Raw genomic sequence first — 17,458 nt, 5'->3', positions numbered from 1 at the left:
CCCAAAGACCAAACCTGCAGCTGCCGCAGGGAGCCCCTGCCCGTGCCCTAGCTGGGCACTGAGCACCGACACGTCCTGGTGCTTTGTGCAGGGCCACAAACCAGCACCGAGCCCGTGGGGCTGTGACACCTCCCACCCTGAAACCCCAAAACCAGCGTGCATCTTTTCACCACGCCACATCATGCAGGCTGCAGCAGCAGCAGCAGCTCAGGGCTCCCTGACACAAAGCCAGGGGCTGAGGAGGCATTTCACCTCCCCTTGCCCAATTCTCACTTACTGCCTCCGTTTTCGATGAGGCTGCTCGTTCCCAGAGTGAAAGGCACTGATGCCACAGCTGGGTGCCCCTCTCAGCCCAGGCAGGGCTTCCATTTGCTCAGTTTTTAAGAGAAAATGTGCAAACGGGAGCCAGGTGAATGATTCACTTGTTTAGCCCCTGCCACGGATGGGAGCAGTGATTTTTTTTTTTTCCCCTCCTGCTGCTTCTTTATAGCACCCTGGTACTTTAAACGCAGTGTTAAACTCGGGAGCTAGTTTGACAGGATCTTCATGAATTTAATTATCAATGTGGTCGCATGGCAAATGAGTTTAAATATGGCATCTCCAGAGCCAGACCGACTGAAACTGTACATGCAGAGCACCCGGCTGCCACCTCAACGTGGGGACGTTAGCGGGACCCAAGTCCCTGCAGCAGCTCAGGACTGGCTGCAGAAGCGGGGAAAAAAAAAAAAATAAATCCAATTTGTGGCATGTTGATTAACTTCGCAGAGTCTTTAATGAGCCTGACATTGAATGAAGGACAAAGGGGACTAATTAGAGCCCCTCTGGCCAGCCTGTGGCACCTGTGACCCCGCTTCCACATCACTACCTGGAGCCCTTGCCTGTGCCACGGGCTGTGGGGCTGTAACACACCACTCCTGCCCTGCACAGTGCTTACTGTGCGGCCAGCTCCAGAAAGCAGGGACCCGGCAGGGCTGAGCACAGCTGCTGATGCTACACTGAGAGCAGCCACACGGGCTGCTGCTGGGTCCAAGGCAGGTGGCAGGGATGCAAGCTGTGGCCAAAGGGGTTTCAGAGAGCAAGAGGTGGTGGAAATGCTGGTTATACCCATTTTCCAGGCAAGAGCTGGAGGCAGACAGATGGAACTGTTTGCACCACAGCACTAAGGAAATCAGAACAAGTGTTTAGTTTAAAAATAAGCAGAGAAGCCCATGTAACTTCTTAGGCACAACACAGGCACTCCCTCCTCTCTCGCCCTGACCCACTCACCAGAAAGGGGGCTGGCAGAAACGGGACCACCTGTAAGGGCTGCAGCCCTTGTCCTTTCCACAGTGAAAAGAAAACCCCAAATTTGTCTTTTGTACAGCTCCAGGATACTGTGAGGGTGTCAGCATGGAGCTGGGCACCACATCCCAAGCTCCTCTGTGGACTCCGCATTGTGCTCCCACTCCGAAAGGAACCGCAAAAAAATAAATAAACCATAAAGCTCTGGTGATCCGGGATTTTTATTTTCTAGCCAAGAGCTAATAAACAATTGGAGGCTGGGGCAGAACCCACACAGCCCGACCTGGAGCCCGGGTCAGTGGATTACTTGCTATGAATAGCTCTTCCACGTGGCATTAAGGGACTCGTAATCACGGCGTGATTCTGGTTTTCCTGGTTGGGAGCACAGACACAGGGGCACGTGTAGGGCCAACAGGCACCACCGACAGCCCGGGACAGGGACACCTTCCCCTGATTCTTCCCCACGCAGCCAGCATCTGTGCACGCTGGAAGCTGGTTAAAAAGAGGAAGGAAAAGAGATGCAGACAACGTTCATCCGCCTCCCCCACCTACCACGCTGCAGCCAGAGCACGAGCCTGCGACTGGTGTGGGAAGGGATGGGAGAGGAGCATTTCCTCCACCCACCTGCAAACCATCCCCGCCTCCCCACCGCTGGAAAAAGCAATTTCAGTTGCTCTGATTCATAGCCGGGCTACAAATTACAGGCCAGCTCTCCGCCGTGCAGCGCGGCACAATCCCGCTAATCACGGAGCTGGGCGAGGGGTCAGCGCTCTCTGGGCTTGCCAACGCGCCGTGCCGCAGCACGTGCCGGGCGCTGCGAGGCTCCAGACCCATCCTCTAGGCTGCAAGCGAGGGGACGAGCAGCCTCCTTGCTGGGGATGGAGCAAGCAGGGACCGCAGGAGCCCTGCAGAGCTTGGTGCACCCAGCTGTGGCTGCAAAGGGGCTGCAGGAGCCCCCCCCCTGCCCCCAGCTTCAGCCAGGAGCGCAGAACCTGCTGCAGGGGCTGGTGGGGAGGGAGCTGGCTGCAGCCTCCAGCCCTTGCTGGGTGCTCGCAGGGACAACTGGGGAAACCACGGGATGAAAGGTCCTTCTTTGGTGCCTGCTTTTCCCAAGACTCAAATGGCCCACACTAGGCAGCTTCCCAAACCTGAGCTTTCCATTCCTGCCTCTCAACCTGATGAATAAACTCACATCCATTTCCTACGCGGGACAGTCTGACAGTCTAAGAGCTGCTTTCTCCTACACTGAAGTTTTGCAGCCGGAATCACACCACACCGACTCCCAGCAGACACAAACTGCCTGTGGGTCCCTGCGGGGTGGCACCGTGGCCCTGCAGGACCTGGGGACGCGGTGCTGGGAGCTGTCAGCAGCACAGCAGCTCTCAGGCAGGTGGTTTGAGGACACCGTGTAATGCGGTCAAATCCACGGTTTCACACCCCGGCTCTCCTCTAACCCAGAAGCACCTCGGTGGGCGTGCAATGTAAATACCATATACACGTAGCACAGGTCACCCTAATCCCATTAGGGCCGAGTACCAGCTGATTATGTGCATCTACTGCGATTAAGCCGATGAAGTGGGGTAAGATCACCCATCCCCTAAGAAGGTCACATGTCACCTTATAACGGATCAAATTATTACTCTGGGCTTTTTTCCCCCCCCCTCCACCTTGTTTTGTTGTTTTCCATTTAAATCCAAACAGCCTCAGTTGTGGATGACAGCTGCCTTGGAATTTTTTAAGATAGGAAAAAAGGAAAAGAAAAGCAACGTGAAGGGAGAAACAGCCCTGTCCTGTACTTCCTGCAGCCCTTCAGAGAGAAACACTCCTCCAGGTCCCTCCTGCCAACCCAGAGAGCAGGCAGGGATGTGAGCAGCACCCACCCCTGCTCCCCACAGCCAAGGGGCTCCTTGGACGCTGTCAGCACCCTGACCCCCACCCTGTGCTGCGGGACCGAGCCAGATGAGACCAAGGCAGCCCTCGGCGGGGCAGCCAGCAGTACCTGTGTGGGAGCGCAGGTGCCTCTTGAGGGCGGTGTGGCTGGGGAAGGTGCGGTTGCACTCGCTGCAGATGTAGCTGCGCACCCCTGCGTGCACCTCCATGTGCTGCTGCAGGGCCGTCTGCGTCTGGAAGCGCTTGCCGCAGAGCAGGCAGAACACAGCCATGTCCGTACCTGCGGGAGAGGAGACAGAGGCCTCAGGCATCGCCCGGGCACCCCCCGTGGCAGAGGTGCTGCGGGGACACCACTCGCATCACTGCCGAGCAATGCGATGCATCCCCAGACGGTGCAAGGGGCAGAGACCCACAGCCCCTGCTCCTGGGAGGCACAATCCCTGCTTCAAGAATATTGGCCTGGTCACGCAGGGTGGATGGTGCTGGGATCCCAGCCTCACAGCATGGAGAAGGAGTACAAGGACAGGGCAGGGGGATTTTATTGCTTTGGGCGCAGGTGGAAGCCCCTCGCTGTAGGTGACAGCCCAGCCCCACAGCTCCCAGCAGCACCACGCCCCCAACCCAAATGCAAAGCAGCTGTTGGTGTAATTACCCATCCTCTGATGTGCTGTTGCATGCACCTGTGGAAAATGGAGCTCAAAGCTCCTAACAGCCAGGTGGAAACAGGACCCGAAGAAACACTGCACGTGTGAGCACTGTGCAAAGCCTCTCTGGGTGCCGGAGGGCTGAATGCAGGACCACAAGCACACCTCCAGCACAGCTCCCGACCCTTCATGGTAATACCTACAGAAGCTTAATCCTACGAGCCACACACGATTATAAAATTGGCTGCATCACCAAGAAGAGCAAGAGTAAAAAAAAACAACAAAAACACAACTAGAGATACTTACGCACCGTCAATAAAAATATAAGACCTTTGTGTTATTAAACAATTTGTTTTAGTTTATGCATAGCTGATTGTTCAGAACCTATGAGTCAGTGCAAATTGTATTACACTGGGAGATTAAGCAAATAAATGCTAGCTTTTTGGAGACATTAAAATGTGAGGACTATGGAAATAAAATTATCTAGAAAATTGTATTAGCAATTCATTAGCAGCAGCAAGATGTTCAAGGTAACCAACAAATAGGCGACACCTCGAAGAAACAACGGGTTTGGGGGGACTGCTCCTTGCTGTGCCAACATTAATCCGAGAGGAAGCCGGGTGTGAGGCTGTGTCCCCACTGCAAGGCCAAGGGGACCTGGGAGAGCCCCCAGGTGCTGCGAGGTCCTTGGTGCCCACAGCACCGCCCTGCCAAGCCCCAGGGCACACTGAAGGCAGGGGATGGTTCCTCTCCTGCACAGTGCTGGTGGCAAAGTGCCCTGGGAGCGGCATGGGGACAGTTCTGTACCCCTGAAGGCAAAGCTGTGTCCACCAGCAGGACAGCACGGGGCTGTGCTCTGCATGCACGGGGACCTGCACAGTGACCGTGGCACCAGCAGATGTGCCCTGGCCACTGGCTGCTCCTCCGCAGGCATGGTCCATGCACACTTATGTTTTTTGGGGACTTTGCTTGGTATCGGCCATCCCCCGATTGGCGAGGTGTACATTGGGCAGGTGAGTGACGCCAAAAATGTGAAAAAAAAAAAAACCACAAATAAAAACACAGGGCAGCGAGATGGCCCTAGTGAAGATGCCGCCTCCTCTCTCCCCGTGGATTTATCTGGGGGACGTGCGCTTGCTCGCAGCTGCGGACAAAACTCCCCCAAGTACCCGTGAGACACAAAGCCCGCCCGAACGGGTGGCGCGGAGCAAATCCCGAGCGGTATGCAGCCCGGCCGCGCTCTCACGGTGACAGCAGGATGGGTCAGAGGTCGGTGGGGCCGAGCCCCTGCGCCGCGGCCAGCTGTGCTGCGGGGGCCCCGGCCGGCGGGACGCCGGCCCCCATCAATCCGCCAGGAGCAGCCCCGCTGGGGCCGGGGACAATGGGCTCCCGCGGGGGTGGGGGCAGGACAATGCCGCCGGGCCAGTGCGCAGGCCCGGAACAAATCCTCCTTGGCACCATAGGGCCCTCATTTGTGAAACTAATTGGCCCCCGCTTGAAAAATTGGGCTAACTTCGGCCGCCGCCACTGCGCCGGAGAGGAGTTGCGCCTTGTGAGCGCGGGCAGAGGAAGCCCAGGCCCCGGTGGGACACGGCCACCAGCTGCTGGGGTGGGCAGGGGACGGTTGGTTGGGGACGGGTGGCCGGGGACACGTTGACCCAGAGCTGCCCCAGGATGGGGACGTCAGAGAGAAGAGGGAGAAGGGGGTTGTAGGCAGTGCTGCCGTGGGGTGCTGCCCGCCAGGACCAGGAAATGCCCATTTATTTATCTATTTATTTATTTGGCTATGCATTAGCAAATAAATTGATAAAAGACCCTTAATGGGGAGGCCGATGAGGCACTGGTGTGGCTTGTGGGGGCCATGCAGCGGGTCTGAAGGCTGAGGACAGCCCAGCTCGGTGGCAGAGGATGGAGGCAACAGCCAGGGGACCCCGTACCCCACCCTGACCTACCCGGTTCAGCGCCACGCAGCACGATGTGGCCACGCAGCAGGATGTAGAGATGTAGTTCTCTCGTAGAGAACCAGGGGTCACGGCTTCAGGCAGGCCTCAGGTGGCTCTGCTGGGCACTGTCTGCAATCAGCATCCATCAAACTAAGTTGATGTACACTGTGTGTTTATTTAGCATCATGGAAAGAGCTGACGTGGCTTTTTCTGGAGAGCCCCCATCTCTGCTGTGCTGCCTGCCCTCATGGGCTGGGCCTGGGGCAGCTCTGGTCCCCTCCAGCCCAGCCCTGGCTGGGAGGACCCCTCAAGAACACCTGAGCAAGCACGGGGGCAGCAGAGCGGCTCTGTACCCAAATAGGTGCCCAGTGCAGGGAATGAGCAGCTTTGGGGACCTGCCAATGAGGAAGGATGAAGATGCTGTGGGGTAGCACAGGTCAAACGCAGAGCCAGCCACCCCAAAAGTGCCCATCTCCAACAGCTGAGCTCGTGGTGCAAGACCTGACAGCACGAGAAAAGGGGATATGCTGGAAAACCCACCGGTGCCCCACGTCCTGCGCAGGGCAGCCCCTGCCTCCCCACAGCACAGCGGCGGCACCCCATGGGTTTGGAGCCACGGGGAGGTTTGAATGCCCAGGCATTGAAAGAAAAATCACCCCCGATAAATAAACACTGCTGCCGCCACATAGGCACAAAAAGAGGAAGACGGATTTATTCATTTCACTGACATTTTAATGGTTTCTCTCCTTTTTCTGGAAGATGATTACAAATTAAGCAGCATTTAAACGCTTTTTACTGTCAACAATTAAAAGGGGCGAATATGGAACAGAAAGTGCGGTGACCATTCATTTCCAGGGAAACGCGGCTATCAGCGAACACCACGGGGCCTTCCCTGTACTGTACACCGCACAATGGCAAAAAGTATACCATTAATTTTGTAGGACATTCAAAAGCAAATTAAAATATAAAAAGCTCTAGGCACAAAGATAGATACCAAGAGAGAGGGCAGAATAGGTCAAGCTTGTGGAATTAAAGTCTTAGCAACAGTGGAGGTTTAAGCACAGCCCTATTACGCCGCATTCAATAGCCACCTTCTCCCATCTTCCCTTTTTTCTCCTCTAAGAGCCTGTGTGCTGTTTGCCTCCAGCTTGCAGCAGTAAACAATTAATACAGCATGTACCAGGGCTGCGGGTTTCCAAGGCAGGAGCAATAGTCTGCCATGTAGATTAGATTTTGGACGCAACATTAACTATTTGGAAGGGAGCGCCGCCTGATTTGTGCAAGGCAGCTTTAAATAACAGGTGATTTGAAATCTGATTTTTACAGGATTGATACTTGCTCGGGGGAGGAAAAGCCCCGAGACCGCGGCTGCACGCGTGGATATGCACGCTTCGGTCTCCTCAAAGACCGCTCCCAAACAGGCGTTGTGAGCTGTGCATCACCGCGGATTTAAAGGCAAGCAAGATGCATTTCCCATTATTCAGGGACTTTTCTTCCCTTTTCAAACTTCTGGTGAGGAATGCTAAAATCCTCGTACTTCTTTTCCATGCCCTGACTCCACAGCAGAAGGAATTAAAATAAAATTTGCTCGGAGACGGATAGGCATATGGCAGGGATGCGGGTTTGTTTTTCCTTTTATTTTTAAAAGGAGCCCGGTGCATTTCCGTACCACGAAGTTTAACATGCAGGAGGTACGCCAAAGAAATAAAAGAGACACGTCCCCTTTAAAAGGAAATATAATTTACAGTGTGCAGCCAGGCGGTCCATAGTTTCAATCTCGTTTACTATAGAGAAAACTCTGCTAGCTGTTCTCTATCCCACAAATCCGATTTAATCAGACAAGCCAGCCAGCGTGGCTTGAAGTAAAAACGGATAATTAGTAAACAGAGAGCTACTTCAGTGCTTCATTGGCATTCGAGCCGGGCTAGTGTGTCGCATTTAAAATGCAGTCTGATGAAGTTTACAAAATCAAACCATTTGTTACTCCTATTGAAGAGGCTTCAGGCCACTTGCAATTAAATTGGAATTAGTGCTCAGAATGAGATACAGCAAATTCATACTAAAAAGGGATCTGACTTTGAGACATTTGACTTCAAGTTTTCCCCCCCCGCGTGTGCGTGCGCGTGCGAGGTCCGGCCGCTCCATCCCGGCCTCGCCTCCCACCCCGCTCCCCCAGCCCCAGCCCGCTGGCACCAGGACCCCCGGTGAGGATGGTTTTGGCACCTTGGCACCCACCAAGTGACCCTGTGGCAGTTTTGCACAGCTAGAGCAGGCACCACGACTGCAAACCTGAACCCTCTTCTTTCTGCTATCCTAGGTCTAAACCTCCTATCATGCTTTTTGCCGCTGGTACCTGGTTTGCAATATTTTTCCTTTCTTTTTCTAAGAGCGGTGTTAAAAAAAAATAAAAACGAGGCAGTTCTGTCCATCCGTCACAGCAATAATCAATAGCGTTATAAACCCTTAATCAAAAGCTGCAGAGGGACACGCCACGAAGGCTCCAGGTGCAATGAGTACAGAGAAGGACACCAGCAGAGCCAGGCACTACCTGTTGCCTCCACCATAAAAGCTCCAAACATTCAGTTTGTCTCCTGCAGGAGCCCTCTGCCTGGCTCCCCGCACAGGCAGGCACCGTGGCTGGGCCACGATCACACAGCATCTGCACGGACAGCCCTAGGACACACGCAGCCTGTCCCACCCTGCTCCCCGCCAGCAGGGCCACCTCCATCCTGCCTCTCAAACCATGCAAGCACAACGAGACCAGGCTTAACTGAGAGCTGCATGACCCAAAAATGCATTTTTATATGTGCACGTGTATGCAAACACACACACACCGTGCATGCAAATTCCTTCTGGTCAGCACCTCAACAAGGCTCAGTCTTCACTCAATCTTTATATTTAACTTAATCTCTTAAATTGTGTGCATGCAATAGAGGCATGCGAAAAATTGCTGCCACTATCATGAAGAGCGAAGTGGAAGGCTCCAAAAAAATTCTTGCTACGCAAAACAAGAGTCCAGGGATTGTTGGCGCTTGCAAGATTAGATTTCAGAGATGTTTGAAATTTTTTTGTCACTGTGTCAACGGCTCCTTCACAGCCACCATCTCCCAGACAATGCTCCTCATCGCAGCTGCGAACGCTGGAGCTCGCCTGCATGAAAAGCAGGGCTAGGGGAGCACGGTATTTTTATCAGCCTCAGGAACAGGGGATGGTGGCAGCAAGCAGAAGAAACCATCAGCGCATCTCCAGATGTGCACAATGCAAGGACCACAGACGGAAAGCTGTGGGTCACCTTCGTTCCCAAGGGGCCTTGGCTCATGTTGGCCAAAGGCAGACGTCCTAGGGGAAGTGAGCTGGATGGGTGACCACCCCCCATCTCAGGAAAGCAATTAAGTATAGGATTGAAAACTGTTAGAGGAGAGGGAGAGGAGAGGGGACGAAGGCAAGGCAGCTGTGCGTGATGCCAGCAGCACGCTGGCCTGGCAGCACCACCTCCAAGACAGCTTCCGCGCAGCGTGCTGAGGCTGTGCTGTGCCCCTGCACTGTGTTGGACACGTACTGCTGGTGTAAGAAGATTAACCTAGTTTCGGTATCTGTGTTCCTGATTATGAAAAGAAAAATGGTATTTTAGCTGGCAGCACCAAAGCAAACCTGCACAGAAGAGCCCCGTGATGACAGCCCGTTCCTGGAAACACTTTCGTACATCCGTGCACACACAGAACGCACGCTTTGCACACAGAGATGCGCTTTTTACGGGTGTCACGCCAGCACTTGGCAGACCCATCACGCTCTCCTGTCACTCCACGCAGCCCTCCTGTGTGAAACAAAGGCACTGTGGAGCAGTGGCTGCTGCTGCCTGGCCGCACGGCAGCGGTGCCGGTGTGCCACGAGGGGAGCTGCCCTGAAGCCCCTTGGGGAGGCAGAGCATCGCAGGCAGCGACGCACAGGGACGGGCAGGATGCTGCCATCCTGCAGGGCATCACTCGCCCGGGAAGTGGAAGCAAGTAATGTTCATCCAGCAGCCCCACAAACGTATAGAGGGGGGGAAAAAAAAACAACACACGGCGAACAAATGAGATGCGTTTTGTGCTGGAATCACCAAATCATCCCAGTTTCAAAGGCTGCCTCTGGACTGCACAACTGAGCTTTCATGCTAATTAACATCTTTATGGAAGGCAAATTCTCTCAAGGGGGTATTTGTTTGATTATTATTATTTACTCAGAGATACCACAGCTTTCTTCCCAAGTTTAACTGACTGCAGAAAATTAATTCTTAAAAAGCAGCACTGGCTGCCGGCTCCTTTGCTGCCGGTTTCTCCTCCCTGGCAGGGTGGCTGCAGAGCAGCAGAGCAGGACCGTGCTGGCACACAGGCAGGAGCTTTTGCTTTCTGCAAGCACTAGCTGTGTCCTCTTTTAACCGATACTGGTTTATCATACCTAGAAAACCTCCAATATTTAAGAGCAGATGTATATGAAAGAACATTGTAAACGCACGGGTGAGCACAAATTTGAATTTGCCCCATGTGCAGGGAGTTTCTGAGCTCCCTCGGCCAGGGCACTGTTTCATCTCCCTCCACCAGAGTTTCTCCTCTCAGTGACCAGAGCCGGATTTTAAGTGCACAGATTTTTCCTCCGTAGCAGAGGGAAGGACGAGCACGGAGGGATGCTTCTCAGTGACTGTGGAGAGGAATCTCACAGCCATGCCGGAACGGGTGAGATGGGCACCACAAGGCCAAAACCCAGGGGGCAGATGAACGATGCCCAAGGCAGGATGGCATACGGGGGGAGAAAGAAGATTCCCAAAACGCACAAAAAGCGGAGAGGGCAACAACCACCCGAGTGACGTCTTTGTCAGGAGCTCGCAGGGCTGCAGGCTGCTGTTGGGGTCGGTCCCTGCTCGCGCCGCCACCGCGCAGCCGGCGGGCGCTGAACAAACGCGCCTGCCCGGGAAGTTTGCGCTCGCCGGAGGTGATTTATTCCAAGGGCCATCTGGACAGGGGAACAATGTGGTCCCATATCTGAATGACCCGGCGCATTAGTCACACCCTCCTCGCTCGACCTCTCCGTCCCTAATCTTCACACTTGCTCTCATTCTCCTTTAGTGAGGCAAAATGACCGGATCCGCTTCTCACCTCTCCTTTGGCTGGCGAAGTTCACAGGGCTGGGGGAGACAAAAGGCCCCGCGCCTCGCTGTGTGTCGCTGCGTGGCCAGGAGCAGCAGCCTGCATGGAAACGATGCCCCAGCTCCAGCCAGCCCCCACGGGTCCCCGGGCAGCTCCCGTGGTGCCTGCCCGTGGGTCCAGCATCACCGCACGGCTGATCGGGCACCGCCGGGCACCGGGACACCACGCACGGCTCCGCAGCGCCGCCGGGACAGCGCGGCCCCATCTCTCCAACCCTTTGTTCCCCGAGCACCATCGGGAAGTCACTACTCCGGCACCTCTCCCTCCCCTGCTGCCCTTCCTCCTCCTCCTCCTCAGTTTACTTCTTTATTATATTTTTCTGCGATTGCTCAGGCAAGAATTATTACATGGGAGAGTGAGCGGGGAGAAAAAAAAAAATCAAGTGACTATTAGCGGTGGTAGCTTTATTGCAACAGGCACAGAACTCATTCGTTTCATGTTTTGCAGAATATAAAAGCACTGAAACATTTTAATTTTAAATTCTTATCATTGAATTTACTGCTTTTCTCTCGCAATGATTTGTGTTGCTTTTTAATTTTTACAGTCTCTACAGAAGCCAGATGCTACCGCCTAGGGCCAAAATAATAAAAACCTACTGCAGTCATGAGTTACAGAACAAAAAAGAAACGCACAGTTGACAGAAGTTAATATCTCAATTTAACAGTGCTGCTTTGCTAATGATCCTTTGATATGTGTTTATTTAGAAAGGTCTGATCTTGACCTTGAAAGCAAACTAAACCACAAAGTCTTTATGAGACGAGAGAAAGACTTTATTTATAGAATGGCTTTATGTCAATCACAGCAGCAGCTGGACTCGAGGTGAAAAATTACTCCGAAGCGAGCGGGTTCGTATCCAAAGAAGGCGTTAATCACGGCATACGTATCTGGAAGGGGGCATTAATTCCAGATGAAGACTGCAGCACGCCTGCGATCTCCAGGTCACGACACAAAGCACACGTGCACGGGCCGAGGCCGCCGGCCAGCCGGGGGCTGCCGGGCACTGAGGTGCTGCTGCCACGGCCCCTGCCCACCCGCTGTGGCACCGTGGTCACCGGCACGGTGTTGCAGGCACGGTGTGGAGCAGACACGGTGCACGGGGACCACAACTGCCTCGGAGGACCAGGGAACCAGGCACGGAGGTTGGGCGGGCGCTGCGCACCACGGCCACCTCCCTGCACCGAGCCAGGAGCACCTCTGCTGCTGGCCATGGGGAGGCACTGGGAGAAGCCAGCACCACGGAGACCCGCTGCCATCGCACCTGATTTTAGCACTTTATGATGTTTTTTGTGCTGGAGCAGAGCAGGGCTGAGGAGCAGCACTCGCCTCCACCGCCACACCCGGCTGCATCCTGCCCACCCCGAGCTGCACACACCTGCACCGGCGTGGTGCGAACAGGTTTTCCTCCTGAAGACATCAAGGATTGTGCACAGCTTATGTTTTGAAATGAAAATAAGATTAACTTTTTACGGGCCAATTATGTTTTACTGCAATTCCACCACTCGCATGGGAGGTGTTGAGATATCCTAACGCTGTGCAAGCCTGGGAGCATGCTGGGCAGAATTCACATGGAAGGTGCTCTGCATGTTCAAGTGTAATTCCTATGCTTGAGTTCAAACAGTGACTTGAAGACATTTACAAATGCTGAGCCCTCCTGGACGAGCCCAAGGCATCGCCTCCTTGTCCTGCTCCTCCTTGCTGCTGGGGCTCGGCTCAGGTATACTGGTCCTAAGACCCCTTTTATCAAGTATATCAAAAAAAGCTCAGAAGGCCAAAACCTGAGCACATCAAAGGAGACAAACTTCACTTTTCAGCACTCATGAGGCGTTTTGGTACCAATTAGCTTCCAGTCACCAAAAGAAGAGCAATAACAGGAATATCATCTGCTCCGCAGAGACTGGATGGAGGGGTATGGAATGGTGACGTTTCCGTCCTTCTGCCGCTAAACAATGCAAATTCAAGACTGAGGCAGTTACAAAAGACCTCTTTGCATGTTGACTAGAGAAATAAATGCTGCTGTAGAGTCCCATCTGGCCAAGCAGCTGAATGGGGAAAGCTCAGTGATACTGAAGTCACAAACGGGGCTAAATTTAGATACAGGCAACAGACAGCAACGATATTTCAGCTCTAAACCAGGTGTGAAATACGGCATGCCCGCTTGTGGCTGGAGCCGAAGGAAGCTTTGCCTGGGAGGGGAGCAGCAAACCCCAGCTCATGCATGGACTGACCAGCAGAGCAGAGGCTCGGCGTCCTTCCTTGCCCAAGCATACCATTTTCCTGGCCTCTATTTCCTGCAAAAGAAGCTTCATTTGACCGAGAGGCATTAGTTTGTGCACAGCATCACCCCTCGGCACGGCTCCAGAGGCCTCGTGTGCTGCTGCCCCTGCCCCATCCTGCTCCCCCAGCCCACGAAGCCACGCTGCTGTGGTGTTTTCTGCCACCACATCACAGGGGCAGCTGTCAGCTCGTTGCTTGCTCATTGCCACCATTAAGGCTTCCCTTCTTCTTCCCAATGGGAATTTCAAGCGGAACCAGCTGAAAAAATGATTTTCAAAAACATCTTTTTCCCATTGCTTGCTGGATGATGGTTAAATTAATGCTAGAAACCACTCGGAGGTCTCCGTCCTTACACAGAGAGCCTCAATGAGGTGATGAAATCCTCACCAGCGTTTCTGTTCGGTTGAAAGCTGCCCCCCTGCGTCTTTTTGGCTGGAGAATCTCTACCACAAGCATTTTCAAACTGGAAGCTGTATTTCCACAGTCTTGGCCTGCTCTTTCACCCCCCCCTTCCCCTATTTTCGCAGGAAACTTTTCCAAACCCGTCGACACCCTCTGCCTCCCTCCAGCGTTGGAACATCACAGCCTGCTCCCACCTCTCCCCACATTGGCAGCCCCCCACCGATGCCATGCCTGGAGCTGCAGGTTCCCCACGTGGTCCTTCAGGGATTTTCCCATCTGAGGTGGCACCACTTGTATTTGTTTCTGCTGTCACTGAGGGGCAGGGAGAAAACAAAGAGGGGCCTCGGTTTCCACACCAGTAAATAAAATTGTCCTCCGGACACTGTACAGGGGCTGTGCTGGGGCAACATCTAACAGCAGAGCAAAGGGCTGCCGGCAGACACAAAGCCAGATTTTGTAATGTCCACTTATTATTCCTGAATCTCCATCATTAAAAAGGAAAAGATTAAAAAGACCTCATGGTAAACTCCCGAAGATGCGAAATAGTAATGGGGAGAAACATTTCACCTTTTTCTTTTTTTTTCTTTTTTTTTTTTTTAAGTGGGGAGACAAGGATCCCAGGACACAAAAGTAACTGTTAAGGTAAGTTAAACCTTGTCAAGATGAACTTTCCTGCTACTTTTAATTAAAAGTTCTTTAGAATTAAAAAGGACACTATTCAGAAAAGACTGAAAAAAAAAATTCATTGACACCAGCCCGCCCCCCTCCCCTTTTTCCCAAGGAAAAGAAAAAGCTGTTTTTGTGTGTCTGCTCACCCAGCCCTCACTGTACAAAAGGAAGCGGATTTGCAGCAAGACACATGAGATGACCCTTTGACCCCAAACTGCTGAAAAGTCCTCAATGGCATAAATACCAGATAATCAATCACATACCAGGAGGGCTGGTCCCCCTGCCCTTACCCCAGTGGCCGAGTTTATGAGAGATGCACTGTAAATGGACACCAGCTTTTTAAGGGAGGCCCCTCTCCACATTCCTCTGCGGAGCCAGAATATTTTCCTCGGGCCGGGAGACCCTGGCCACCTAGTTTTACACATTTCATCACTCCTCCATGCAGCCCCCGCCGTGCTCCTCGTGGGCAGGTCGGGTGGCAGTGGCCAGGAGCACGCGGCGCGGCCGCACGGCTCAGCCACTGCCCCGAAAGTCACCGTGTCCCCAGAGCTCCCCGTGGCCATGCACGCACCCGTCCGTTTTCGGCTGTGGCTGCCTTGGCTCCGAGCACGGAGAAGCTGAGATTAAGACAGCAGAGAAGGCTTTTTGTTTCCTGCTTTGGGGGAGACACGGCGCGATCACCAGCCGCAACGAGGGGCTGGAGGCGCGCAGCGAGCGCTGCGGGGCTACAGCAAACACCCACAAACCTCCGAGCAGGCTGGGGCATCACCAGCACGAGGGCGGGTGCAGGAAAATGAAGGAGAAAACAGCCTAATCTACAGAGGCCACCACAAGCGATGTTTGTTTGGGGTGGTTTCATTTGTTTTCTGAGCCCTTAGTAAGTTCTGACACCAACTGTACAAAGTTGGTTTCTCTTATCTGCGCTCTGACAACCATCTCAAACCTAAACAGAGAGGACTGCTAAACCTCTGAATGTTCCTAGGGCAACAATAGATTTTAAAGCTTTAAAGGGGAAAAAAAAAAATTGCTGAGATACTGAACTAGTTCAGTTAAATGGGGAACCACTTGGCAACTAAATTTGATAATGCTTTTGTTTGAGGGTCAGAGGTTAAATATGTTCACACTAATCCCCTTCATCTAGAATTAAAGGACAAGAAAGATTTTTCTGTAGCTTAGCAAGAGGGCTTTTCTCATCGTAGTTTAAATAGTATTTGCACAGGAAAATTAAACGTAGACCATTGGCCATTCATTTTAAACACCAATGCGTAGGTCTTTTACCTTATTTGTTTATTTTAGGTAAATATGTCTGATCACACAAATGCCAATCTCGTTGCATTTCCTGTCCAATTTGATCTTTGGACTATAAATTCTCTTGGAAGGGCAGGGAATTTTTGTTTTTGTTTAATTTAAAGGTTAAGAAAAGAAGCAGTTTGAAAGGCAGCGAGATTCCCGGTTTCAGGAATGTGTGCTCAGACTCAGATTTCAAGCACTGTCACAGAACATTACTGTCAGACAAAGAGGCTCTGTGCTGCATATCCGAGGGCCGAGCAGCTCCACGCCACTGCCACCAAGGGTCCGGGCTGGAAGGGGAGGATGCTGGATGGTCCCCGGGCACCACACAGCTCCGGGTGCACAGCACCCCCTCGGCACCTACACCGCCGGTACCAGGAGGTGCTGGAGGGGCTGGGGGCTGAGCTCGGCTGCCCCCACGTCCTGGTTCTGCGAGCAGAGGTGCTGCAGGAGCCAGGCAGAGCCTGGAGTGTTGGGGCAGGATGCCACCGACCCGAGCCGGGTGCTGGAGGGCACCTACTGTGCTGCATCCCCCCCTGCCCTGCAAGCTCCTGGCACCCGCAGCCTGGGGATCAGGAAGGATGGTGCAGGTGTGAGTGCGCAGGGGTTACTACTCTGAGTTAGGTGCTGTGCTCTGAAGTGGGCTGGTTGTGTTCACCACTAGGCTCCAGACAACGAGGGGATGGCAAAGCGTTTCTGTGACGAGGACAAATGGTTGTTAGCGCTTCGCTGCGGGCTGGCACGTGGAGCTGAAAGCCCACAAGGATCCCAAGTTCAGCTCAGGTAACAGCAGCCTGCCACCGTCACGTGGTGCTGTGCAGATATATTTGGATTAGAGGAGCTGCATCCCAAACCAACTACAACTTTTTTTCCAAGTGCCTTTTGATGTCCTTCCCAGAGCTGAAAACATACAATCAGGGACGTGCGCTCCACTCTGCGCAAAGACCTCTTCCTTTTAACCCTGATCAATCTCTCAGCCTGAGCCAAGAACTTTAAGGACTGATTGCAACTCCCAGCAGAAAAACACGCCTGCAGGATTTCCTAATGGGGAGCCCCTGCGCTCACAGCCACGGCACATGGGCAAAGGGCTGGGCTGGGCAGGAGCACCGTATCCAACAGCCCCATGCCAGAATGTTTGCGTTTGTCAATGTCTGTGCCAGATTTTATTTAGCTCTAATTATACACATTTGTGTGTGGAGCCAATTAAAATCTAACAGACCTTTGAAAGGGTTCTAGGGTGTCTTCAGGGTTTCTTAATTTCTTTGTCTCCTTGGAAGAGGACATCCAGCCAGAAGCACGCTGTACCGAGCCCTGGAAATTGGTCTCAGGGAGTGGTGTCGGAGGATTACGCCGCACCTTTCCAACTCAGCAGCTGACATACTAAGCTGCGTCAAGATAATTCAGGATACTCTGACTCCAAAGCAAGCAATTCATCCGCTCCTATAAACACCAGAGCAGGGAATGTCCCTTTCCAAACAAGGGGATCTGACCCACTGGTACTGCCAAGTGCTGCCAACAACCCCGAACAGAGCTAAACGATGTCCCTGCAGGAACGAGGCAATACAGTGAGAAACAAACTTTTCTAGTTCTTTGTGTGCTTACAAACATCAGTTCTGGAGCAGAACAGCGCTGCGAGGAAGCAGTCCCTGGCAGACTGCTTTGCTACAAGCACACAGAGAACTTTTGGCTCCGCAGCATTAAACACAACACACATCTCAAACTTTTATCTAACATTTTGCTGGCTGGGGCAGCTCTGGGAGATGCGAGATTGTTTGCATGACGAGAATGCTGGGCATCTCCTTGCTAGGAGGAAGCCAAGACACACAGTGAAACGTTTCAGCTGTAAACCACACGGTTCAGATTTCGGCAGGACCCCTGGGGA

The 17,458-nt window shown here is 53.1% G+C and overlaps 1 protein-coding gene across 5 annotated transcripts in view; it reads right to left on the bottom strand.

Moving 5' to 3' along the window:
* ZBTB16 (zinc finger and BTB domain containing 16) overlaps positions 1–17,458 on the bottom strand; it is a 91,390-nt gene that overhangs the window by 5,270 nt on the left and 68,662 nt on the right. For 4 of the 5 annotated variants that reach the window (XM_068659378.1, XM_068659379.1, XM_068659377.1 and 1 more), the window contains exon 5: positions 3,281–3,451. In XM_068659378.1, coding sequence (XP_068515479.1) covers positions 3,281–3,451 — 171 coding nt within the window. Of the gene's footprint in view, positions 1–1,484; positions 1,774–3,280; positions 3,452–17,458 lie in introns of those variants that run through there. The other variant, XM_068659380.1, reaches the window with a different exon arrangement.

This window comes from Anas acuta, chromosome 23, assembly GCF_963932015.1.
Source record: "Anas acuta chromosome 23, bAnaAcu1.1, whole genome shotgun sequence".
Classification (NCBI taxonomy): domain Eukaryota; kingdom Metazoa; phylum Chordata; class Aves; order Anseriformes; family Anatidae; genus Anas; species Anas acuta.
The sequence above is the reverse complement of the archived record's forward strand: the minus strand, read 5'-3'. Positions and strand labels throughout refer to the sequence as shown.